Below are 26,083 nucleotides of genomic sequence, written 5' to 3'. Positions count from 1 at the left end.
TATTTAGGTTTGCTGCATTACCATAGTATTCATTTTACTCTAATTTTGTTTCATAAAAATAATTATGAATCATTTTTATCATGCTTCAAATATTCACTTTATTCTAGTGTATCAATCAGTTATTTCTTACTGTGTTAAATTGTCTCAAAAGTTAGTCGTTTAAAACAGTCACCATTTATTTGCTTATGATTCTGTGGATGAGTGATTTTATGTGGATTTAGCAGTGTATATTCTGCTGGTCCTTCTTGAGATAACTGTGTGTCTACAATTGACCTGAAAGTTCAATCGTACCCAGATGATTCAAGGTGTCCTTACTCACATGTCTGGCATTTGGGGTACCTTATTTGTCCTCCATTTGACTTTTCATCCTCCAGTAGTCTAAATTTTGTTTTTGTGTACAATAATAGAGCATACCTGGAAAGCAAAAGCAGAAGCTGTAAAGCTTCTTGGGTCCTCTCCAGATTTGTACAGTGTAACTTTTACCACATTCTTCTGTCATGTAGCAAGTCACTAGTCCTGCCCAGATTTAAAGAGTGAGGAAGTAGGCCGCCAGTTGATGGTGGAAGCTTTGGATAAGGACTTGCACAAGCTGAGGCCTGTGAGTTGTTACAGTACTCCTGGCACTGCCTTCTTCACTTGGTCACTCAAAAGAAGCTGTCCCAATGGATGTGCTGCAGCATTGTTCTCAACTTTTGACTGTAATGTTTATAAACAAACAATGTTGATAAAAAATAAGTAGTCCAAATGTAACAAAAATGTAAGAAAATACTGGAATAATATAAGAACCAAGGTGAATAAATCAGTATTTATTTTAAACTCAACTAAGGAAAAAGAAATATAATGAATATATGAATTATTTACTTATCACCAAGCAAGTGATTTTAATTCAGAGAAGGGAAAAGGAATTTATTTTTTACAAATGTACAAATAATATGCCTGGCACTGGGCTTATGACATAACTAATGTATACTTCACTGCAGTTTAATGAACTATTTTCTCCCTAACTTCAGATGACAAATTAAGGAACTTACTTAAGGCTGCATAATAAGTAATGTGGCTATAAATTGAACTCATAGCTTTTTTATTCCAAAAATAATACTAGATTTTCTTACCTGTTTTCCCTGCACAAAGTAATTTCTATATCATAAGAATGTAAAATTGGTTAATGTTTATATTAGAGGGTACATTAGTTTATTGATTTCACAAAACTGTATATTATCATTTTGCAGTATTTAAATATGGCAATTTTCACTTGAATGATTTTCCATGAATAATGAAAGAAAGAAATGTTGCCATGTATTTTTTTTCAAATTGTAGATTTTTAAATCTACAATTTGAAGTATTAGCAAATGAAGTAATGAACTTTATTAAAGATACCAAATACCCTTTGTATGATTCAGCTTTGACAATATTGCTTTCCTATAATTATAAGTTATAGTAAAATATACTAATAAAAAACATAGTAAAGAAATCTTCACCCTTTATAATTTTATAAGTTGTATTTGTTTGCCCAATTTAGGAAGCGCTATAGAAATGAAGGGAGTCCCAGTCCTCGGCAGTCACCTAAGCGCCGGCGTGAACATTCTCCTGACAGTGACACTTACAACAGTGGAGATGATAAAAGTGAGCACTTTTGTTTTCTGTGTCTCTGTATTCGTACTCATTTACTATGAGATCATTCTTTGACACTGACACTGATTGGAACTGACGAATTAAGATATTTTTAAAAGTTTTCTGGATCTACAGCCTCTAAATATTTCCTTATGTGATTAAAGTATGTTTGAGAAGTATATCATTTATCATAATGACATTGTCTTTTCCTACCATTTGTAGTTAAATCCAAATAGTAGGCTTTTGTCTGTCATTTGAAAAGTTTTCAGATGAAAAGTGAGAGATTGTCTAAATGTTATTTAAATGTAATGTGCAGTGTTTATTCACCTGGTGAATATGTGATTATTTTTCATCTTTTTGTATAGATGAAAAACACAGACTCTTGAGCCAGGTTGTACGACCTCAAGAATCTCGTTCTCTCAGCCCATCACACCTCCCTGAAGATAGGCAGAGTAGATGGAAAGAAGAAGATCGTAAACCAGAAAGAAAAGAGAGTTCAAGACGCTATGAAGAGCAAGAACTCAAAGAGAAAGTTTCTTCTGTAGAAAAGCAGAGAGAACAGACAGAAATCTTGGAAAGCTCAAGATCACGTACACAAGACATGATTGGCCACCACCCGTCTGAAGATCGAGACACATCTGATCGAGCTCATGAGGAAAATAAGAAAAAAGCAAAACTTCAGAAGAAACCTATCAAGAAAAAGAAAGAGGATGATATTGGAATAGAGAGGAGTAACATTGAGACAACATCTGAAGATGGTCAAGTCTTCTCCCCTAAAAAAGGACAGAAGAAGAAAAATGTTGAAAAAAAACGTAAAAGATCCAAAGGTGATTCTGATATTTCTGATGAAGAAGCAACCCAGCAAAATAAGAAGAAAAGAGGGCCACGAACTCCCCCTATGACAACCAAAGAGGATTTAGTTGAAATTTCCAACGATAAGGATGTTATGCTAGAGGATCCTCAGAAGAAAGAAGATACAGCCTTTAGTGACTGGTCTGATGAGGATGTGCCTGACCGTACAGAGGTGACAGAATCAGAGCATGCTGCTTCTGCTGCTACTCCTGGTAGTACCCCTTCTCCTCTGTCTTCTCTTCTCCCTCCTCCACCTCCTTTGGCTAGTGCCAGTACAGCTGCCTCTGCTGCTCTTGCCTCTACTCCTATTACTGCTGCTACTGCCTCCTCCACCTCCATTTCCACCTCTACGAACCCCACCAACACTACCAGTGCTACTTTTGCCAATGAAGAGTCACACAGAAAATGCCATAGGACACGAGCAGAAAAAGTAGAGGCACCTCATGTAACCATAGAAGATACACCACATCGAAAGCCAGTGGATCAAAAGAGGAGTAGCAGCCTTGGGAGCAATCGGAGTAATCGTAGTCACACCTCTGGCCGTCTGCGCTCTCCATCCAATGATTCTGCCCATAGAAGTGGGGATGACCAAGGTAGTCGAAAGAGAGTGCTGCATAGTGGTTCAAGAGATAGAGAAAAAACAAAAAGTCTAGAAATCACAGGAGAGAGAAAATCTAGGATTGACCAGTTAAAGCGTGGAGAGCCTAGCCGAAGTACTTCTTCAGGTAATAAAATTGAATTATGATCTAGTCATTGTTTCCTGTGTTAGTATATTTTATACAAATTATAATGCTAAAGTAATGCCTAGTTACTTTTTATACATGCTTTTTAATGTGATGGCTAATCTTTTTTTTTTATTTTATTTTGTGGAACTTGGTGTGGGAGGAGGCTTATTCATCCCATTAAGAAATCATCGTTTATTTTCATTATCCCTTTAAAATCTCATCCATTATCACTTTAAGACCAATGTTATAATAGAGATACATTCAGTGCTATTAACAGTTTAATGTTAGGATTTTAATGATATGATTTGGTGAAAAGGCTCTCTACTCCAGCCCTATATCAACATTTGCAAATGTAATCTTCCTGCTATTCTTTCTATAGCCAGTACTGCTCTTTTTGCCTCAGAAAATAAGATAGGAGAGTAAAGAGAAGTCAAAGAATTAAGTACATATTAATATCTAACCATTTTATGTACATATTTCAAGATATTTTTGTACTGGAAATAGACAAGGAAACCTTTTTTTTCTTTTGGTACTAGGGATTGAACCCAGGGCTGCTCTCCACTGAGCTATATCCCCAGCCCTTTTTAATATTTTATTTTGAGACAGGGTCTCACAAAGTTGCTGAAGTCTAGCCTTGAACTTTTAATCCTCCTGCCTCAGCCTTTTAAGTTGCTAGGAATGATTAGAGGTGTGTACCTACCACTGTACTCCGCTGACAAGGAAATTTTTTAAACATACTTTGATTAACCCCTTGAGAGAGAGAAATTTGTCCCTAAAATGAGTTCTTTGTATATGTATGTAGACAAATGTGTATGTAGAATGTACATAGTATATAGAACATTGAAAATATTGAGAAAATATATTGGCAAGTAAATTGTAACTTTAAAAGATTCTAAAATGAAGCGTTTGTTTCTGTTTTCTGTTAATTTTTGTATGTGGCATATTTATTATAGATCGCCAGGATTCAAGAAGCCATAGTTCAAGAAGAAGTTCTCCTGAGTCAGATCGGCAAGTCCATTCAAGATCTGGGTCTTTTGATAGCAGAGATAGGCTTCAAGAAAGAGATCGATATGAGCATGATAGAGAGCGGGAGAGAGAGAGGAGGGATACAAGGCCAAGAGAATGGGACCGAGAAGCCGATAAAGACTGGCCACGGAACAGAGATCGAGATAGATTGCGGGAACGCGAGAGAGAGCGAGACAAAAGGAGAGACCTGGACAGGGAAAGAGAGAGACTAATTCCTGAATCTGTTGAAAGGGACAGAGATAGAGATAGAACTTTTGAGATTTCTTCTCAGTTGGAGTCTGTGAAACGCAGTGAAGCAAAACTGGAGAGTGAACATGAAAGAGACCTGGAAGCCGCTTCCCGAGACACTCTAACTTTGGATAAAGAAAGAATGGATAAAGAACTGGGATCTGTGCAAGGATTTGAAGATATGAATAAAGCTGAGAGAACTGAGAGTGTGGAAGGTGAGGGCCTCACCCTTTTCTCTGTTATAAACAGATTAGACATCTCATATGCTCCATTCCTTTTCCAATTTCATGTGAAGTAAATATTTTCTTTTGAAAGGCAAATTGATTTCATTAGAGGAAGTAGATTCATAAGGAAAATTCCTGTAATACTAAAATATGTCTTTCCCTCTAGTACAAATTTGGGTTAAAATAATCCTAATGAAATAAAAGAAATAGTTCTTGAAATAAAAAGTGAGTACTCTAGATAGGGCAGAGGGATGGGAGGGGAAGAGAGGGAGCAGGGGATTAGCAATAATGGTGGAATGTGATGGACATCATTATTTAAAGTATATGTATGAAGACATGAATTGGTGTCAACATAATTTATGTACAAACAGAGATATGAGAAATCGTTCTCTACATGTGTAATAAGAATTATAATGTGTTCCACTGTCATGTATTTAAAAAACAAAATCAATTTAAAAAAAAAAAGAGATCGAAGAATGAAATATTCAGTTCTGTTTATGCCCAACCATTGAAACATTGCTTAGGTACAGTGTCCACAGATTTTGAAGAATAACCATCACATCTTTTTTCTTAAATGTTAAGAATAAAATAAAATCACAAAAATTGACATTTTAGGATTCACATAACTATTAGAGGTTCCTCTTTTCTAGGGCAACTGAGAACAAATATATGAAATAATAAAACTTGCTAAAACTGCATTTAATGGCAGATCAACTATAGAGACCTCCTGCCATTCCTCAGTCCTAGAACAGGAATGCAGAGAAGTCAGCATGAACACTTTGGCCCAGTCTGAGCCAGTCTTAGCTCTGTGGAACCTTACTTATACTGCTTCTATTCTTCATTCTTTACTACCACTTTGCTAGATAAACTGACTTTTATTATCAGGTTAAGGAGACTCCAGCTTCAATTGTAGGAGTGCAATCACAGTGATTAGTTTAGTTATATTCAGTAATGTAAAGAATCTGAGGTAGAGCTGGGCTTGGTGGTGCACTACTATAATCTCAGTGGCTCAGGAGCTGAGGCAGGAGGATCTTGAGTTCAAAGCCAGCCTCAGCAACTTAGTGAGGCCCTAAGCAACTCAAGAGAGACCCTGTCTCTAAATAAAATACCAAAAAAGGGCTAGGGTTGTGGCTTAGTGGTTAAGTGCCCCTGGGTTCAAACCTTGGTACAAAAAAAAAAAAAGGATCTGAGGTAGAATTGTTTTGGTCAAGCCAAATTGGAGCTGGGGGAAAGGTAAAGATATATATATAAAACAAATGGTAAACTGAGATATCTAATCAGATAACTAAGAGATACAAGGATCTACTTTTATAAACTATAGGCCAAAAGCTATCATATGGCAGATACAAATAATAATTAAAAAAATTACTGCTTATGTACTGTCTCAGAATATTTGCCTGCAATAAACTAGACAAATTGATTCATGCCTTTCCTTTCTCTATCCCTTTTTAGTACCTGTTCTTCCCATTTCCGGATAGACCTTTGCATTTACATCATCTCCTTACTCAGACTTTGTCTTAGTTATTTTCTCTATGAAGCCACCTGTGCAAAAGGCACTTTCACATTCTTACAGCACCTTGTTTTTACATCTTTTATAGTATTCCCATACAGTATTGTAATATTTTTTATGATTTTTCTCCCCATTGTACTGTACTCCTTTTTATCAATAGCTGATGAATGAAGATGTGTTGTGTCTGTACATGTATACCCCACATCTTACTTCTTGGTGAATTATAGCCTAGGTTAATAGGGATAGTGGCCCCTCTGAGAATTCTCCTGAAATTTCTGCCTTCCTAAGACTCTCCATTTCTGGTATCAGTTTTTAAATCATTGTTCTAACATAACCTCCTATTTCCAAGCACTAAGATTATGATTTTTTGTTTTTAATTTGCCATGATAGCATTTGGCCTATAGTAAAATCCACAACTTTTAAAAACAGATTAGACATCTCATATGCTATCTGTTAAACATATTTTTGTTTTATTTGACTTAAACATTTTTACTGTTTTTTTTTCATATTATGTTTTCATCTCAAGTTTAAGTATAAATAGCATCATATCATGAGACGTGATTCTGATGTAGGCCCAACCTTGGGATATATTGAACTAATTATTATAATAGCTCTTGTGTGACAGTGTCCTTCATTCCTAAAATGTTACCAATTTTTTAGTTGCAACTACAGATAATACAGCATAGACATTTAGAGGTAAATCATCTGCTATATGATGTATGTGTTCACTTAAAGTAGGAAAATGAGTTGTATAAGCTTAAAAATTTTTAAATGCTATTACATTTATGTTTAGATACATATTTATATAACCAGTTATTAAAATGGGTTGTCTTAGAAATGAATTTGTGGAGATATGGGGAAATTTTTATAGAATTTAATAGAACAAAAAATTATCAGAATGACTAGAAACATTTCATAGCCTCAAATTTTATTTGGTGCACATTCATACCCATGCACCATAGTGTTGCCATTCGAAAGTAAGGGTTTTAGATTCCATAAAGTATATAGATTGCCAGTAGAAACATTGAACATACTTAGTAATTTGGGGAGTAGACTTCTAACTAACTCACCAGGAGACAAAGTTTAGCATACATACTAGTTGAGAAAAGTAGAAATACCAGCAAAAATATTTTTAAGTTATATTATAGCATTCTTCTAAAATTTCATTCATTAATTAGATGAAAATGTTGGGATAGGGAAGAGAATTAATGATACTTCACATTTTTACCTCACTGCTAGAAAGTTCTTTCTATAATGAGTAAAATATCATGAGTTTAAAATATTTAAACTTATTTTAAATATAAGTTTAAAATATCTTTTTAAAGTAAATTTGCAATGAAACAGGCATGTGGTAGCACACACCTGTAACTCCAGCTACTCAAGAGACTGAGACAGGAGGATCTCAAATTCAAGGCCAACCTGGGCAATTTTGTAAGAACTTGTCTCAAAATAAAAAGGGTTGGGAATGTAGCTCAGAGGCAAAATACTCCTGGTGCCTGGTGGTTCAATCTCTAGTTCCACCCCACCAAAAAAAAAAAAAAAAGTAAGTTTTTTTTTTATAATGAATTTATTCAGCTAAAGAAATTATTACAGTCTTTTGAAGTTAGAAGATTTTTCTGATTATGAAAGTTTTATTGTCAAAAATTAAAACAATATACATAATCAATATTAGTGTATTAGTGGTATCTTTTATTTTTGATATTTTAATTGTGACCTTATCTGATAATTACTGTTCGTTTTGTGTTCTTAACTACTAAAATAAATTTAGTTAATTCAATTTTATTTTGTAGTTTGCTTTTGAAACTATGAAGTGTTTGACTAGTTTAAAAAGATAGCTTTCTGTTTAAAAAAATGCTTTTCACATTGTTACAGTGTGTATAGCCTTTACATTTTTGTTTGATTTAGGCATCCCTTCCCTTAAATACTTTTTTTAACATGAAATGAATTTGTGTATTAGCAGGAGATGATGAATCCAAGTTAGATGATGCACATTCATTAGGATCTGGTGCTGGAGAAGGATATGAGCCAATTAGTGATGATGAACTAGATGAAATTCTGGCAGGTGATGCAGAAAAGAGAGAGGACCAACAGGATGAAGAGAAGATGCCAGGTAATCATTTGCAGAGGTGGTATTTGAGCAGTCTTTATAACTTCTTTCAGTTTTCTAAATTCAGTAATTATTATTTTTATTTATTGTACTTATACATTGCCAGAGCTTACTCAAGTAACTATCCCATGAAACAACATTCCTTGACATTATCATTCAGTTGTATCAATTTGTTTCTGAGTACTTTTAACCTTTTTTGTTTGTTTGTTTAAATAATAGTAAGGGTCTGTACTGGGTCTGGCTATGTAAAGTACAGAATTTTTATTTTTATTTTTCTCTGCTCGTATTTCACAAATTTTCATACTAATGTGGAAGATATGATTATTATCTTTGTCATTTGTTGGTATTAGATATTTCTAAATAGAACATTATTTTATTTCTTCAGCTGTTTCTTCTTGATGGATTATTCACTCTCACTGTTAATAATAGTCACTGTCTGATTCTTAAAGAAATTTCATAATCAATTATTTCCTCTATAATGTATGTATGTGTGCATACAGGCAAACTAAATATGCTCCTAGATTTAATCCTTGATATGATTCTGGTACCAAGTTTCAAAATATCAGGCCTTATCTTAGTGAAATAATGGAGTTCTTTCATTGGTAATCTCTCATTTAATTTTTAAATGAGTTATTTTGTAGGGTTAGCTTACCTGTTTTCTTTTGGTGGAGAGTTTTAAGATTCTAAATATTCATTTTTATGAGAAAGCTGAAATTTTAAGAAAATAACTTTATTTATTTATGAGTTAAGGCTGTGCTTACTTGATTTATACAGTCATCCCTCCATATCCATAGGAGATTGACATCATGAGCTGCACACAAAATCTGCAGATGCTCAATTCTCTTATATAAAATGGCTCAGTATTTGCATGTAATGTATCCACATCCTCCTGTATGCTTTAAAACATCTCTAGATTACTTCTGATACCTACTAAAATGTAAATGTGTTATAGTTTGTTGCTAGACTGTATTGTATAGGGAATAATTATAAGGAAATAAAAGGCTGTACATGTTCAATTCAGACTTTTCTGTATATATATATATTTTTTTATCTATAGTTAGTTGAATCCATAGATGGTTACCAAGGACCAGATCTATTTCTCTGTAGTTAAGCCTTCTTTATTTTTGGATGTAAAGAACAGTATTATTCTTTAATTTTTTACAGATCCATTAGATGTGATAGATGTGGATTGGTCTGGTCTTATGCCAAAACATCCAAAAGAACCACGAGAACCTGGGGCTGCGCTCTTAAAATTCACACCTGGAGCTGTTATGCTAAGAGTTGGGATTTCTAAAAAGCTGGCAGGTTCTGAGCTCTTTACCAAAGTCAAAGAAACATGTCAGAGACTTTTAGAAAAACCCAAAGGTAATTCCATTTACTTTAACTATGTAATGTCTGTTGTAACTATTAGTATGCTGTTGAAAAGAATTCTGTTTAGTTGTCATGTAGTACTCACACTATAGGAACTTCTTTGTTGGTTTTTGTTTTTTGGAGCAATCATTTATATTCATTAATTTAATCTTCATGGTCAAAATTCCTTAAATTTTTTTGAGGAAAATTTAATTCTACAGAGAAGTTGCAAAAGTTGTAAAATAAACTTTCTTATCAAAGTTTAATAGAGGGCTTACTTAATGGTGACTTAAGTAAGACCTGAAACTATGAACTGTTTGTAAGAGGAGGGTTTGATTGTTGCTTAACAATCAGAGCTCTCCTAATTTTTGCTGCTGTGATGGTGGTGTTACATAGCTGAGGCCTTCCGAGAAACTGAGGCAGTGTAAAGACCTACTTTCAAGCCCCTACTTTTGTGATCTAGTCAGAAAGATTTCAGAAATGTTGCTTAGAGTAATAGGAATGAATTTACTAAAGGGAAAAGGGGGAAAATTTATTGACAGGAAAAGAGGAGAAGAGGACACTCTTAAGAGAGAAGAGTGGGTCCTCTCAGAGAGGGACAATGTGCCTCTCCTGCACTCCAGTTTTTAATATTTATTTTTCAGTTTTCGGTGGACACAATATCTTTATTTTATTTTTATGTGGTGCTGAGGATCGAACCCAGCGCCCCGCGCATGCCAGGTAAGCGCGTTACTGCTTAAACCACATCCCCAGCCCCCCTGCACTCCAGTTTTGTTGGGGACCCTAGGGAAGTTTCCAGAGAGCCTTGCGCAGGTCCACCTCTTGACTTTTGACTGACAGCAGGGTGACATCATACTTTCAAGTCTCCACTGTCATGGCAGCTCTAGGTCACTTTGGCCCATGCTGAGCAGTTCTAATTGGATTCTTAATCATACATTCTTACAGATTTTATGGTTTGGAGGAGCTATCCTTATCTCCTAGAGTTTTAGGATCTGGTCACAAAAGTCTCCTTCAGGGTAACATGGATTCCTCTTATCCACATTATTTTGGTTCTGCATTTCTCCTGCAGTGAACAGGTAGTTTGCTGTGGAATGTGACATAGTCTATCCACTGAGGCCATGCAGGGCTACAGGTAAATTGCTTCTTGAAACAGAAAGCATATAAGGATCAGCACAGTGGTCCCAATTTATAAAATGATTCTCTTAACCTTGTGTTCCTACCATTTATGTTTGTCTGTTCCCTAACAGTGATACTAGAGAACTGATAAAGGATGCTGAATGTGTATTTCATGTGAAATGGGACTTAGTTTTGTTCATTACCATATCAGTGTCTAATTTTCTCTTTATATACTACTTTATACTACTTATGCATTGCATATACCTATGCCTGTCACATAAAAAATATCCAGTACCGGTTTGCAAAATAATTGATACCCATGGTTGTATTCATTTCATCTATTTCAGTGCCCCAACACTGAAGAGAGTATATCTTCATGCCCTATATAATTTTAAAAACTGAGATAAAACGGAAACAAACTTAGGTTTAAAGCAGAAAACTGAACATGGGTGCTAAAATTGAACTTGCTTTCATCTAGATTTACTAATTGCAATATGGTTAAGTTCTTCTCAGTTAATCTTTCCCAATTATTTTGCACCTTTTGTTTTACCTTTAGTTTAGTCTGTGTTTAGTTTGTCAAAACCATGAACAGATAGGAAGTTTAGCTCTGTTATACTCTAAAGAAGTTTACAGGAAAGCCAGCTTTAGCCACTTAGCTAAGAAGGCTCTAAGCAACTTAAAGAGACCCTTTCTCAAAATTAAAAGTGGGCTGAGGCTGTGGCTCAGTGGATAATCACCCCTCCATTCAATCCCCGCCCCCCCAAAAAAGTGTACTGGTTTCCTAGTCTTTTACATATGTAAAAGAAAGTGTTTTACATCTTGTTGTCTGAAAATAGAATAAGGGTAGCAAGGATGCCAAAAAAATCTGTCCTACTGGGCTGGGTTTTAGCTCAGTGGTAGATCACTTGCCTACCATGTGTGAGGCACTGGGTTCAATTTTTGGCACAATAAATAAATAAATAGTCCATTAGCAACAACAAAAAGTTTTTTTTAAAACATCTGTCCCACTAAGCAGTTTTCAAAAAAGAATGTGGGCTCAATGCAGATTTCATTTGTTTGTGATTGTAGTAGAATGGAGAATATTTTTTATGTGTGTGTGTGGTGTATGTGTCTGTGTCTAAATACCTATGAGTACTGTGTTTGTGTGTGTGTGAGAGAGAGAGAGAGAGAATGAATCATCTGAGGAATCCCTTATTTTTCTCTTAAAGTATCTTGGCCCAACTATAGAGATTCTGATTCTGTAGGTCTGATAAGTATATTACTAAAAAAAATTCTCAAGTGATTCAAGCAGACATCAGAGTGTGGGAACCAGTTTTGAGTTAGTTTATATTTATTTATACTTATATACCTATCAACTAGGTGCAAATCTCTTAACTGTGTTACATGAAGGTAGTTTCTTGTTAATTTTCTAATTTCATTGCTTATATTTTTTATTTCAGAAAATTCAAATGAACTGTGTAATGCAGCTTCTTTCATTCTGTATCAAATTTATCCTATTTGGTTTTACTTTAACGCCATTTACTGCTTTCTTTTGTGGAGTCTAATAGCAACCTGTTTGATCATGTCTTAAGAATAGAAGCAGTACCTAATGGCTTTGTAATAACTCTTGGCTACTCTTTTATTTTGATTACTGACTGGTTCTGTTTTGTTATTTTTACTTCCTTTTGTCTTTCTTTACTTCCTTTTTAATACAATAAATTTTTATCAAATATTTTCTTGATTCTGCTTTTTGTTAAGTGTTAAGTGTTTTCTCCCTCCCTTGTATGTTGTGACTTAAAATTGTCTTTTTACTAATTTAATACATTGTCTCAAGTTTTTGTAGTAACTTAGAGGTAGTCTAACATCTAATCATTTTCTGTTGGCTGATTTCTTAGAAGTCACATCTTGAATATTATTACATTTGAATCTTGCTGTTATATGGTGCTGAAATCTATAATTTTAAGTTGTAGTTGATGGAAGGCAACATACTGAATTTTATTTCAGTAATTCTGAACTTGAACTTTTCTTCTCAGTCATAGTCAGTAATCAGTGTCTACATTCTCCTCCCCATGTTTGCTTTAATCTTAAGCAAATTTAAAGCAGCTATCAGAATATTTATTTTTGTTTAAGTCAGCCACATACTATATGTTGAAGATTCTTTGCAGAGAATATGTTGCCTTTGATATAAAATAATTTTCACCAATGTTGCTAACTTTGATAAGTCATAGACTCAAACTTAAGCCATTGCTAACACTTTCCTACTGTAGGAAAATTTAATGCATGTTTATTTGTATTGAAAGATGCAGACAATCTTTTTGAGCATGAATTGGGGGCTCTCAACATGGCTGCATTACTACGAAAAGAAGAAAGAGCAAGTCTTCTTAGTGATCTTGGTCCGTGTTGTAAAGCACTGTGCTTCAGACGGGATTCAGCAATCCGAAAGCAGCTTGTTAAAAATGAAAAGGTACTATTATTTCCTTGGAAAAAATACAAAATAAATAGTATAAATGTCATATTTTTTATTTGATTAATTTAAAATGAGAATGCAGTCTCGAGTATTGTTATAAGTGTCATGTCCTAGTCTTTTACACGTGTAAAGAAAGAATTCTGCCAAAATGTATAGTACTTTTACTTTAATAACAACTGATTACTGGTTGTTTTGAAAAATAATTATTTGTTGTTCAAAATTTCATGCATAAAAATGTTGAAAATATTCTTTGAATAAATATTTTGCACAAGTGAAAAGCTTTGTTAGAGAAGCAGACATAATAGAAATTTTTTCAAATGGAAGATCAAAAAACAAAAATTCCCAGGTAAAGAGAGGTGAGGATATTTATAGGAAGAGTGCTTATGAAATTGTCGAGTTGGAAGAGAAGGAAATAAATGGAAGTTATTAAGTTTAAACATTTAAACATTGCTTCAGAAGAATTAAGAATTGAAAAGTAAGAAAAATAAAGTAAGTTTAGATATAGAAGGGAATTGAAAACATCTTGGGCTTTTTAAAGTTAATAAACTGGCCCAATAAAATCCTTCACTTATCAAAAAAATAAATAATAAACTGGGAGTTTTATTTTGGATGTGGGTGTGGTAGGCATGAATAGTATGATAAAGAAGCTAATCTTAAAAAGTTAGAAAAATATTAATAACTTTGTGCTGTTGGTAAAACAGATTATCTTGGATGTATACCATTACTAAAGAAAAGGCTCTTTGATTCAAGAAAAATACTCAGGTTTTTTGGGAATGATCTAATTTATGAAAACAAGATAATTATCTGAAAACAGATAATGCAGAATAATAGGCTTTTAAAAAATCAAATTGAGACTGTATAATTACCAAGTCTTCTCCACTTAAAGGCTACTTCAAAATTACTTTTGATAATTGTTTTAATCATTCTCTGTTCCCCCTCCCACTTAAATAATGCAATTTATGTCTCCTTATTCTTTTGCCTGGATGCCCATCTCTCTCTGCAGCCTTTCTCAACTGAACATTTCTCTGAGAGAATTAGGCTTCCCATGCCCTAAACATGTGTGAAATGAATCACTTTTTATATTATACACCTAAAATGATAACCAGTTACCGCCATCTTCACTATTAAACTGAGAACTATCATTCACATCATTTGCTTTTGGGTTCAGATAAGGAATGTCAGTTGAGAAAGACAGTATGGTTTACAATCTCATTAGAATCTTACTGCTTTTTGGGTACATGGGATTGAATCCAGGGGTGCCTAACCACTGAGCAACATCCTCAGCCCTTTTTGTATATTTTATTTAGAAACAGGGTCTCCCTGAATTGCTTAAGGCCTTGCTAAGTAGCTGAATCTGGCTTTGAACTTGCAATCCTCCTGCCTTAGCCTCCCGAGCTCCCGGGATTACAGGTGTGCTCCATGTGCTGCCATCTTTTTATAAAAAGTATTTTATAACATTTGTTAGTTCTTCTAACATGCCATGGTGCTTGTCAAAAATTGTAATAATCAAAAATACCTCTGCAAATTTCTCATGGAAAACTTTTGTTCAGAACCTTATAATCCTTCAGTATAAGGCACAAGACAGTTAACATTTGACACATTATAAAAAGTTTCAATGGCACATTATAAATGTCTTAAATGATCCATCTAAAGAAGATATTGCAGATTTTCATATTATTCAGTGTTAAAATATCAGTACAAAAGCTAAAAGAAAGAGACATAGCTAAAAAATATATTATTACAGGTTCTAGAGAGCCTTATTCAAAATGCTAACAAAAACCTTTAGGTTCTATGATTATGAAAAAAAGTACATAACAGGACCATTTATCAGGGTAAGTAGTAGTCTCTTGTAAGATGACAAATAGTGTAAAAACTATTGACCCATATATTGGTATCATTTCTTTTTAGAAAAATGAATTTTAAAGCTTCTAATTTATAGTGCATCCTGGGAGAAAGAAGTGAAAGATACAAAGAGAGCACATTAATTTGTTACCTAGACTGTCAAGGCAAAAAAGAAAATACAAATGATTAGTATCAGAAATGGAAACAGGGATATCACTACAGATCCCACAGAGCAAGCGGAGGGAGTTTGAGTGATAAAACTTTTCTATCCTGATTGTCATCATGGTTACATGAATCTCAGTTACTTGGGAGGCTGAGACAAAAGGATAATTAGGTGATAATTATGATCAAATGTATGCACATAAATGTGTATAAAAGAAATGGATTGCGTTCTATAAGGCCACAAACTACCAAAAGTTACTCAAGAAATAATAGATAACCAGAGTAGTCTTTAATTTATTTTTTAAGTTGAATTTGTAGCTAAAATCTGTACCTAACGTAATAGTTAATGGTAAAGATTGTAGCCAGTTCAATAGGGCAAGAAAAAGAAAGAGCATACAGATTGGAAAGGAATAAATAAGGCTGTTTGTATTAGTAGATATAACATGATTAGCTATGTAAAAAATTTCAAGGAATTTACAAAAAAAAAAAAATCCTAGAACCAATAAATAGAGTTTAAGAATGTCACAGAAAACAAAGTCATTTATTGTACAAAAACAATTATAGCAATGAACACCTAGGCACCAAAATGTTAAAAACAATTCATTTTATGGCTCTCAAAAAATGAACTACTTCGGTATAAATATAATAAAACACATTCAGGATCTATGTTCCAAAAACTATAAAAAGTCAGTAAAGACCTGGAGAAACATCATGTTCATGGATTGTAAGCTCAATATTGTTAAGATTATTGTTCTCACCCAAATTGAACTGTAGATTTAACACAACTCCAGTAAAAATCCAAGTAGAGCAGACAAGTTGATTCTAAAGTTTATATGAGAAGTTAAAGTTAATAGCCAAAATAATTTTTACAAAAGAAGAATAAAATCGGAGGATTTGAACTACTCATTTTCAAGACTTATTATATAAAACTATAATACTTCTCCATGTATGTACAATGTCAAAATACACTCTACCATCATATATATCTAAAAATAATAAATTAAAAATAAATAAATAAAACTCCAGTACTTAAGATAGTGTGGTACTGGTAAAAGAATAGAAATTCAGGTTAATGGAACAGAGCCAAGAGTCCAGAAGTAGACCCACACAAATATGACTGACTAACAAGAGTAAGGAGGAAGCTGGGTACGGTGCTGCATGCCTATAACTCCAACAGCTGAGGAAGCTGAAGCAGGAGGATCCAGAGTTCAAAAATAGCCTGAGCAAAAGCAAAGCACTAAGCAACTCAATGAGACCCTATCTCAAAATGAAATTCAAAATAGGGCTAGGGATGTGGCTCAGTAGTTGAGTGCCCCTGAGTTCAATTCCTGGTGGTGGTGGTACCACCACCAATAATAATAATAATAATAATAATAATAATAGAAAGGAGTAAAATAATTTGGATTTTTAAAAATTGACTTTATATTTTGAGATAATTGTTCTTCTACATTTAAAACTTGTTCTGTGAAAGAGAATGAAAAGAAAATCAGAAAATTCTTGCAAAACACGTTCTTATAAAAGGTGTGTATCCAGAATATATTAAAAAGAGATATTGTTAAGACTTAACAGTAAAAATCGGCAACCCAGTTTTTAAAAACAGGCAAAGGATTTGATTGGACATTTCACCAAAGAGGACATATGGAGAGCTGTTAAGCTCATGAAAAGATGTTTAACATCTTTAAATGTAAATTTAATACATGACCTAGAAATTCCATCACTAGGTATTTGTCTTAGGTGAAAACTTAGTTTTATATAAAAACCTATACACAAAAGTAAAATAGCAGCTATATTCATAATCTCTATAAACTGAAACCAACTCCAGTGTTTTTCAACTGGATAACAGATGAACTATGTCGTAATTCATACAATAAGTTTACTAATTGTCACCAAAAAGTATCACACTATTAATACGGTTAACAAATGGATGAACCTGAAAGATATTATGCCGAGGAAAGGAGCTAATTTCTAAAGGTTATAAACTGTATTCATATAATAGTCTAGAAAAGGCTGTTTATAGAGGATATATCAATGGTTGCCAGAGGTTAGAGCTGGAAAAAGTGTATGAACATGGGGCTGGGACTGTGGCTTAGCAGTAGTGCACTTGCCTAGCTTGTATGACACACCAGGCTCAATTCTCTGCACCACATATAAATGATAAAAACATTCATTTTTTTAAAAAGTATATGAATACAAAAGGGCAAGCAGAGGGAGTTTGAGTGAAAACTTTTCTATCCTGATTGTCATCATGGTTACTCCACATATGTCAGGCTTGTAGAACTAACATAAAAGGTTAATTTTACTGTATCACAACTTACAAAATAAAATGTTTTATAAAAAGAATATAGGTGTGTGAGGTGCCACTGTGTGTGCTTGTAATCCCAGTTACTTGGGAGGCTGAGACAAGAGGATCACAAGTTCAAGGCTAGCCTGAACAATTTAGCAAGACCCTGTCTCATAAAATTTAAGAAAAGGGCTGAGGATGTGGCTCAATGATAGAACACTTGCCTAGCATGCACAAGGCGAGGCAATCCTCAGTAACATACACAGACACATACACAAGGAATACAAATGTGAGCCAGGAACCATTATAATTTATATTTGAGGATCCTAGAAAAGAAGAGGAATAGCAGCATGCTGGTAGTATTTAGATCTTACTATTATTCATTATGCACATAGTTAGGGATGACATAACAAAATTTTGTGACAATAACTTTAAAAAATGCTAATGTTACTTTAGGTTTCAATAATATATACATTTTAGAGTGTGGTAGTACCTCATACATTTCATGATCAACTGTCTTTTAAAGAATTATTCAGCTCGGGGGCCCAGAAAAACAAAAAGAAGAAAGCCATAATTCTTCTCTTCTTTGAATTTAAGTTTTGTCAAATAAAAATAAGATTGACTTAGGGTATAACTTCATAAAAGAGATTTTATCCATTGCATGAAGAAAAAAATTCCATTCAATAATAGAATTTTCAGTGTATATTTTTTCTTTTTCTGTCATTAGAAATGACTGAGTAAAAACTGGTTGATTACTTGTAAGGAACTGTTGAGGATTTCTACATTAAACAAGAGATAAAACTAAGTGCTCTCTGAAGCTTTTTTTCTTTTCTAGGATTCATTGAGTCTGAAACATTTGTAATTTTGCTTTTTAATCCAGTAAAGTTACTTAATATCCATTCAAAATTAAATACTATTATAACTTTGGTATTTTTGGTACAGGTTAACCTATGTATCCTTTCTATTATCAACTAGTAATGTACATTTTTTCCCCATTATTTGTTTTCGTTTTCTCCAAATAGGGTACTGTAAAACAAGCTTACACGAACGATCCAATGGTAGACAATGAATTATTACGATTGAGTCTTCGGTTATTTAAGCGGAAGACTATTTGCCATGCTCCAGGACATGAAAAGACTGAAGATAATAAACTATCACAGTCCAATATCCAACAGGAACTGTGTGTGTCTTAAGACTGAACTTCAGTATGACATTTGGTACTATCTTCCTTCAGCAGTACATATTCTTTTTCAAAGTTCTTTGGTTTGACAAACATTATTAGTGACAAAGGCAGAAAAGATTTATCAGCCATGAAGTAAAGAAGAACTTTGACCTTAGAGACACTAGTTTTGGCTAACTTAAGATTTTACATTAATTTTTATACAGTACTTGATACTCATGCAGAATAATGTGAAAGCATCTAGATTTAGTAGTCTGTACCTTTTGTTAAAACTGAAGATTTTGGAAAATGGTCGTCACTGGTCTTCCAGCTTATGAATATTTTTTATGAAATGGAACCACTGATTTATATTCTGGATCATCTATACAGAAACTATGATTTTATCAGAAACAATGTTCATCAAAGTAATTGCACACATTGTGCAACACCATGTCGTACAGAACATTTGAAAGGGAATGCTGATCTAGCATAGTGTGTTTATAGACAAATCTTTAGCAGGAGGAGGAAGCCAATTTTTTTTTTTCCTTTTAAAAGTTCTAGAAGAATTACTTCATGGGTCTTTGATTTTTTTAATATGTGTGCATTGTTTGAGTGTATATTGGGTGTCCTTGTATTCTGAATGTTTTTTGTTGTTATTTGTTTTCAGAGATTGTGTATTATTTTTATTTTTAATAAATGTACCTTACTTTTTCTTGTTATAGATTTACTTTGCTCTTCATTAATCTTATTCCTAATGTTCTAAACATTTATCATCAACATTACAACTTTGTGCTTCAAATATTTTTCTGCTTGTGTCATTATTGGACATTTGGGCATAGTATGATAAGGTTTGAGGATGTACTTCAAATATTGCTAGTACCCCTTGAAGCAAAGAGTAGTTCATAGGCTTAAAAACCAACCATTATATTCTTCAATACTATAACCTTTAACCCATTATGTCCCATCATCATTTATACTGGACACTTATAAAAACCTATAAAATCTTATAGGATATGTATAAAATAGAGCAATGTAAGTTTTTATAGGCATTCGATATATAGGATGATGAGACATAATGGGTTAATGATGTTAAACTGCCTCTATGTAAAATGGATTTACTTTTTTTAAAACTACAGCATACCTTCTTTGTTCTCTGTACAAGCTTAACTCATGAAGTGGAATCTTAAAAGGATTTGAAATGAATTGGAAGCAGCAGAATTTGTGGGCAGACAGTAGTAATAGTAATAATGATAATAAAGGAAACGAATATAAAGTTTTAATTTGATCATGTCCTTTCACAGATTTTTGTCAGAACTGTAAGCCCATATTAACCTGTCTCAGTAGTTTTTGTATCCTCTATAAAAGTTATGTAATGATATCAGTGTGAACTTTTTGTTCATTTCATGTTCAAGAAACACTTATTAACAGCTAATTTATACAAGGTGCCCAACAAAAGAAATAATCTTATTTTTAAGTGACTTTGAAAGCATTTTAAAATATATATGTATATGTATATATATTAGGTGGAGATGGACACAACACAATGCCTTTATTTTTATGTGGTGCTGAGAATCGAACCCGGGTCCCACCCGTGCTAGTGAGCGCTCTATCGCTGAGCCACGATCCCAGCCCTGAAAGCATGTTTAAGAAAACAGAGAAGGAAAAACATTATTTTCCTAGTTTCCTTTTCCTTTATGAAATGTTTTAAATAAAGAAAATTAAGACCCTGAAGAATGAATGCCCTATAGGAAACCACTTCCTGATTATAGTATATAATATTGTTTTCTGTAGCATAAAGAGTTGAAGTTCTTAAAAATATTTAAAGTCCTAAACTTTCCCAGAATTGTGGAATATGACAAAAATAATGGGTTTTCCACTTATTCACTAGCTTTGGGAATATTTAAAAAATTATTTAGAATGAAAATTATGTAGTTATCTGCAGTTAAGTCTGTTGCTTTTTTTGTTTTGAATTTTTGTTGTATTCCAAGAGAAAATTTTAAAATTGTTCATTGTTCATTCAGTCACAGAATTTAGAGCTTCATGTTCCCAGTGAAAATGTAGTATTAAATCTTAACATTTTTTTAAATTCAACCATTCTCAGTATTGCTAACCATATATCTATAAAGCTTTTCTAAAGCAAATCTTTTTATAGGATTTCTCATAAAAAATTCTTGGATCATAATTAAAGTTTCAATTAAACCTGTGTTCCTGAAAACATCTTCCAGTCTATAAATTATTTGCTAGTATACTTAAATATTTTTCCATCTCATAAGTGATAAATCAGATTTGTCCATTTGCCATAATTGAACAACTGGATTCAAGCTACTAGTTATCTAAAGAAGGAGCAAAAGTATGTTTGTGATACAAAATAAGTGGGAGTTAACACACAGATGATTGAGCCAGCTGTTTGATCATTCTTACCATTTAGTAAAGGGTTGTACTGTCTGACAGTAGCTAACTTTATTTCACAAAAATTTATGAGTTTACCTAAATAATAACTTAATATGCTGAAACATGACCTGGCACTTCTCTGACCTGACCAGTGAATGCATGTTGTCCTTCCTCATTTTATTCCATGAATACATTAGGATTTTGTGACTTATCAACTTGAACATTTGGGTCATCAGCTGAGTATCCTGCTTTGTTTCTTACTGTCAAATTGAGTAATGATTAAGGTGTATAGTAACTATTATTCATGATGTGTTTAAACCTCCAAAGAAGAGCTGCCAGCTCAACCTCAGCTTACTATTTAGAAAGGTTTATGAACACTCCCACTTTCAGTGGGATGTTTCCTTTTACTGATTTTCCTGCTAAAATTATATAGCCATATTTTAAAATACTGTATTTAAATTTGAACTTGGACTTGCTTTATTTTACTATCATTTTTTAAATCTAATCATTAGTTTGGTTGGTTTTTCCAGTTGAGTATTTTGAATGCAATGCTGCTTTCGAAGGGGGAATTCATAGTTTGAAAATTGAAACAAGTTTTATTAAATAACTTTGACACGAATCTGTAGACATAATTTCCCAACTGTATTAAGCTCTTTCTTTGTTCAGGTTTTCTATCATGTTGTCTTCATATGCATTTTTATGGGCTTTGTCACTTTAAATAGCTTAGGCAAAGATGAAAAGTAAACAGATATGAACAAAATAATTCTAAGTTGCAGTGATTATAATGAAGAAAAACATAAGGTAGAGATGAGAAATAACTAATGGAGGTTGGTAAGGTATTACTTTAGATTATCAGAGAAAATGTTGTGAATGAAAAGAAATGAATTTTTAAAAAATTTTTTGACACTAATTACACTTAAATATGTGACTCATGGCTATCATTTGGGGCAGGTCTAAATATTGGCAAAGCCTCTTGGAATATAGAATTTCCCAAAATGTACATGAGTTCTTTTTGTTGTAATATTTTAATTTATGGTTTGGTTATTTTCTGTTTATAGAAAATGATACTGACTTTTTGATTTTTTGGTGGGGGGTAGGTTACTGGGGATTGAACTCAGGAGCTCTCGGCCACTGAGCCATATCCCTGGCCCTATTTTGTATTTTATTTAGAGACAGAGTTTGACTGAGTTGTTTAGCGCCTAGCTTTTGCTGGCTTTGAACTCAATCCTCCTGCCTCAGCCTCCTGAGTCTCTGGGATTACAGGCGTGCACTACCACACCCAGCAGTACTCACTTTTGATTTGCTAAGCAATATAACATTTCCTTTTAGAATAAATGTAAAAACTAAACAATTTAAGTAGATCAGATAGTAATAAGAAATTTCAGAAATTACCAATACACAGACACTTGAGGTTTGGAATGTACAGTCTATATGAAGTTGGAATTTTACTTGAAAGCAAAATGATAACAGATAATCACATCAAAAAGGGTGAGCAGAAGAGAAAAAGGAATATAGAACAAGTAATTACATATTTATTGCTGTGGTAGTTGCCAAGTGGCAATTTTCTAATCTCATCATTTCTTATACATTTATTAAAATTCTACCTTAACAACTTTCCCTACCTATTCTTACCCCACTTACTTGTTTATGTTAGTATAAACTTGTGAGTTTCTATTTAATTTCATGGAATACAATTCATTACTTGGTTTCTCAAATTATCCAAGTTTTAGATTTGTTGATTTTTATGTGTATGTTTGACAATACCAATGTTTAGTGCCACTTCTGTATCTGTTTCTTTTGTGTTTCTGTTGCTGCTTTTTCATAGTCTCTCTTCTCAGGCTTGGGTACCTTTAATTATATTCCAAAATTATGTTTGCAAAATTGTAGAAAAAATTGAGGTCTAAAATGCTGCTTTCTCTCCTCAGAGAGAGAGAAATTTTGTTTGCTTCTCTCAGGTACTTGGAGTCACTGTCAGATTTAGGATATCTTAATCAAATTTTAGGAACTGGGGTTATCTGAATCACTAAGATGGCCAGAGTCTGGACTGACCTTATGCACAGACACTTTTGGCTTACCATTTTTCCTAGCGTTCAGCCTTGGGGTATAGAGCCAAAGTGCAGAGGCTTATAATAATCTCCATCCTTGGTGAATCTTGTGCTCCTATGTTTCTGTCTTCTCCAAGAGAATGTCCCAAGTCTGATCAGCTCCTCTTTTCCTTTTCAGATTGTAAATAACCCAGGCAAAATTAACCTCAAATTCTTGGAATGACCAGAGGAGATGAGTGTTTGATATAGGTTTTTGGTTTGCCAGCTAATTGTATCTTCCACCTCTGAATTTCCATCTCTACTTCAATCTTAGCACAGGACTTCTCCTTTATTTTACTGGCTTTCCAGTGTTCAAGCAGAATTTTTTAAATAGGCTATTTGTTCACCTCAGATTCTCCTTGGTGTGAGGATTGATCTGAATTATTACCAAAAGAGCAAGATTTAATGTTCTCTTCATTTTTATCTCATTTAATGAATTTTTTGTTGTTTTGTTTTGTAGTGCTATCAAACCCAGAGTCTTGTACATGCTAGACAAGTACTCTATCACTAAGCTATATCCCCAGCCCTCATTTGGTTTTTATTTCTTCATTTTATTATTTATTTCTTCATTTTATTGTGTATGTCTCATTGGGTTTCCCGTGATGTATATTTTTCCCATAATAATTTTTCTGAGCTCACACTTTTTCCTGTTACCCCATCATCTCTTCCTTGATTTTTTGCATTTTGTTTTGTCAATTTTCTTTATAGAGGCAATTGAATCACTAGATTTTAATATTCATGGAAAAATGTTTTTGTATTACAAAATTTTGCAGGTATGGAATATGGTTTATCTGTTAATTTTTGCTAGTTTCTGTTCTGTTGTTGTTATTGTTGTTGTTGTATTGGGGTTTGAGCCCAGGGGCACTCTAACACCAACCTACATCCCCAGCTTTTTTTATATATTTAATTTTGAGATAGTGTCTCACCAAGTTGTTCAGGCTGGCCTTGAAAATCCCTCCTGCTTCAACCTCCCAAGTTGCAGGGGTTATTGGCATGTACCACCATGTCCTGCTCTGTTACTGTTTTTTGAAGAATATTTTTATATCAGTGTTATGGCAGTACTTTATAATGATTTACAGTACTTTCATGTGCAGGAAATTCAGGCCATGGTAGCCTTCCATGCTTCAAAATTGTGTTTCTCCTCTGCTAATGCCACAGAGGTATGCTTCCTCTAGTAAATGTGGCCTCTTTCTGTGCTTCCTTGTTTTGGTCCTTCCCTGAACCAAATCAGGTTTGAGAGGTTTTCACAGCTAATCTTGCCCTTCTCCGCCCCTCTGTTATGAACAAGGGACTTGCTTTTGCTTTCCAGAGAAGAATATTTCACATTCAAAGAGGGCATTTTTTGGCTAGATGTGCAACTGCCTGGTCCCTCCTGACTCTTTCACCACTTTCCCTCCTTTCATACTACTTCCATGAAATCTTGGCCCTGTTGGCAGCCCTTGTGTCTGTTTTGGCATCTGAAGATTGTCTCCTGGTTTCTCTGGGAATAAAATTTATGGACTTTTTTTTTTTAAGCAGTCTTTGTTGCTTGTGTACAATTTATAAGGGGAAAAAAGATTTATGTGACATGTTTTTTCCTGAAGTCCTTTCCAAACTTGGAAATTGAGCATGTAGTCTTTTGGCATTTATATTAGGAATGACCAAAGGAGATGAGTGTTTGATATAGGTTTTTGGTTTGCCAACTAATAGTATCTTCCACAATTTTAGTGGTAAGATGAAATATTGGTACCAGTTCATACCTAAGTTGATGCCAACTTCACACAACTGAACAAAAGTCCAGATCTAGTTCTGTCACTTCTCCAAGTTGTCCGTTTCCATAGCCACAGTTAAAGTATAGATGTACATCCTCCTTTAAAAACAAACAAAAAAAAACTAAGATGTTTTATTAACTACTGTAAATTACATTCACTAGCCATTAAATTATGCATTATCATTAAACCCAACAGTAGTTTATTGTTGCATAATCAGTGACTTAGGGCAAAACATCCTTCCATTTATATGGTGTACCTCTTTAGCACTTGTAGATAGGAAGGAAGGAGTTCAACTGTATTTTTGCTCTCCAAAGTGTAATAAAAGCATCAAGAAGATTGTATAAAAATAAAGAATAATTCTGATTTTAAAGTACATTAAGCTTGGAAACTAACAAAAAAAAGTCAAATAATATGAGAACACTAGTTAATACTGAATCCCAGATCTCAGATCTCATTTCTTTATTTAAATCATTTAATAGCCTCCTGGTGGCTACTAGCTTCTTGGACTCCTTGCTTCAGCCCCATCTTCCTAATTCGTTCTCCACACTTTCACCAGAATATTCTGTCTAAATCGTCCTAAAATAGAGATGTGCTCAGTCTGGTTTCTACCTGGGGTCCTGTCACTGTCAAAGGATCTAAACATAGCCAATCACTTAACCTCTCTGAGCATCACTTTCTCAATTTAAAAAAGTAAGGGGGTTAAATTGTAGCTTGTTTTTAAGTTTCTAGGACTTTCACTCTTTTACTTAAAATAATCTGTGGATGTTTCATGTTTTCTATGGAACAAAGTCCAGATGCACCCCCTGATTAATGAAGGCACTTCACAATCTCACCCTAAAATGGACCTTCCAGCCACATCTTCCATCATGACTTCTCTTTCTTCTTATAGCCTATAGAACTTCATAGCTCTGTGTGCCTGTACATCTTCCGGCTTTCCTAGTTGACTGAGTGTTTTCAATATTGTGTCATATCCACCTTTGTGTGTCCATGTAGAGCACAGAGCAGGCACACCAACAGTTTCTTTATGAATATCAAATGCTGCTTCCTCTCTCTTGGGAATGCCATCTCCTATTCACCATTCTCACCATCCCTCCTTTTCCTATTAAATTTGTCTTTGTTACATCCAAATGCTATTTCTTCAATGAAACTTCTCACTCCAAACTGTTCTCTCCACAATTTTTTTTTTTGGTCTGTTATAGCATGCCTCTGATAGTACGT

At 33.7% G+C, this 26,083-nt stretch overlaps 1 protein-coding gene across 8 annotated transcripts in view; it reads left to right on the top strand.

The window, feature by feature from the left end:
• Zc3h13 (zinc finger CCCH-type containing 13) overlaps positions 1-19,360 on the top strand; it is an 81,353-nt gene extending 61,993 nt beyond the window's left edge. For 6 of the 8 annotated variants that reach the window (XM_078015984.1, XM_078015983.1, XM_021720790.3 and 3 more), the window contains 7 exons: positions 1,520-1,623; positions 1,977-3,188; positions 4,142-4,657; positions 8,134-8,286; positions 9,448-9,648; positions 13,029-13,192; positions 18,503-19,360. In XM_078015984.1, coding sequence (XP_077872110.1) covers positions 1,520-1,623; positions 1,977-3,188; positions 4,142-4,657; positions 8,134-8,286; positions 9,448-9,648; positions 13,029-13,192; positions 18,503-18,673 — 2,521 coding nt within the window. In that variant the 3' untranslated portion in view covers positions 18,674-19,360. The remainder of the gene's footprint in view (positions 1-1,519; positions 1,624-1,976; positions 3,189-4,141; positions 4,658-8,133; positions 8,287-9,447; positions 9,649-13,028; positions 13,193-18,502) is intronic. The other 2 variants (XM_078015986.1, XM_078015982.1) reach the window with 1 other exon arrangement.
• Positions 19,361-26,083: the final 6,723 nt, after the last annotated feature.

This window comes from Ictidomys tridecemlineatus, chromosome 6 (assembly GCF_052094955.1).
Source record: "Ictidomys tridecemlineatus isolate mIctTri1 chromosome 6, mIctTri1.hap1, whole genome shotgun sequence".
Taxonomy (NCBI): Eukaryota; Metazoa; Chordata; class Mammalia; order Rodentia; family Sciuridae; genus Ictidomys; species Ictidomys tridecemlineatus.
The sequence above is the reverse complement of the archived record's forward strand: the minus strand, read 5'-3'. Positions and strand labels throughout refer to the sequence as shown.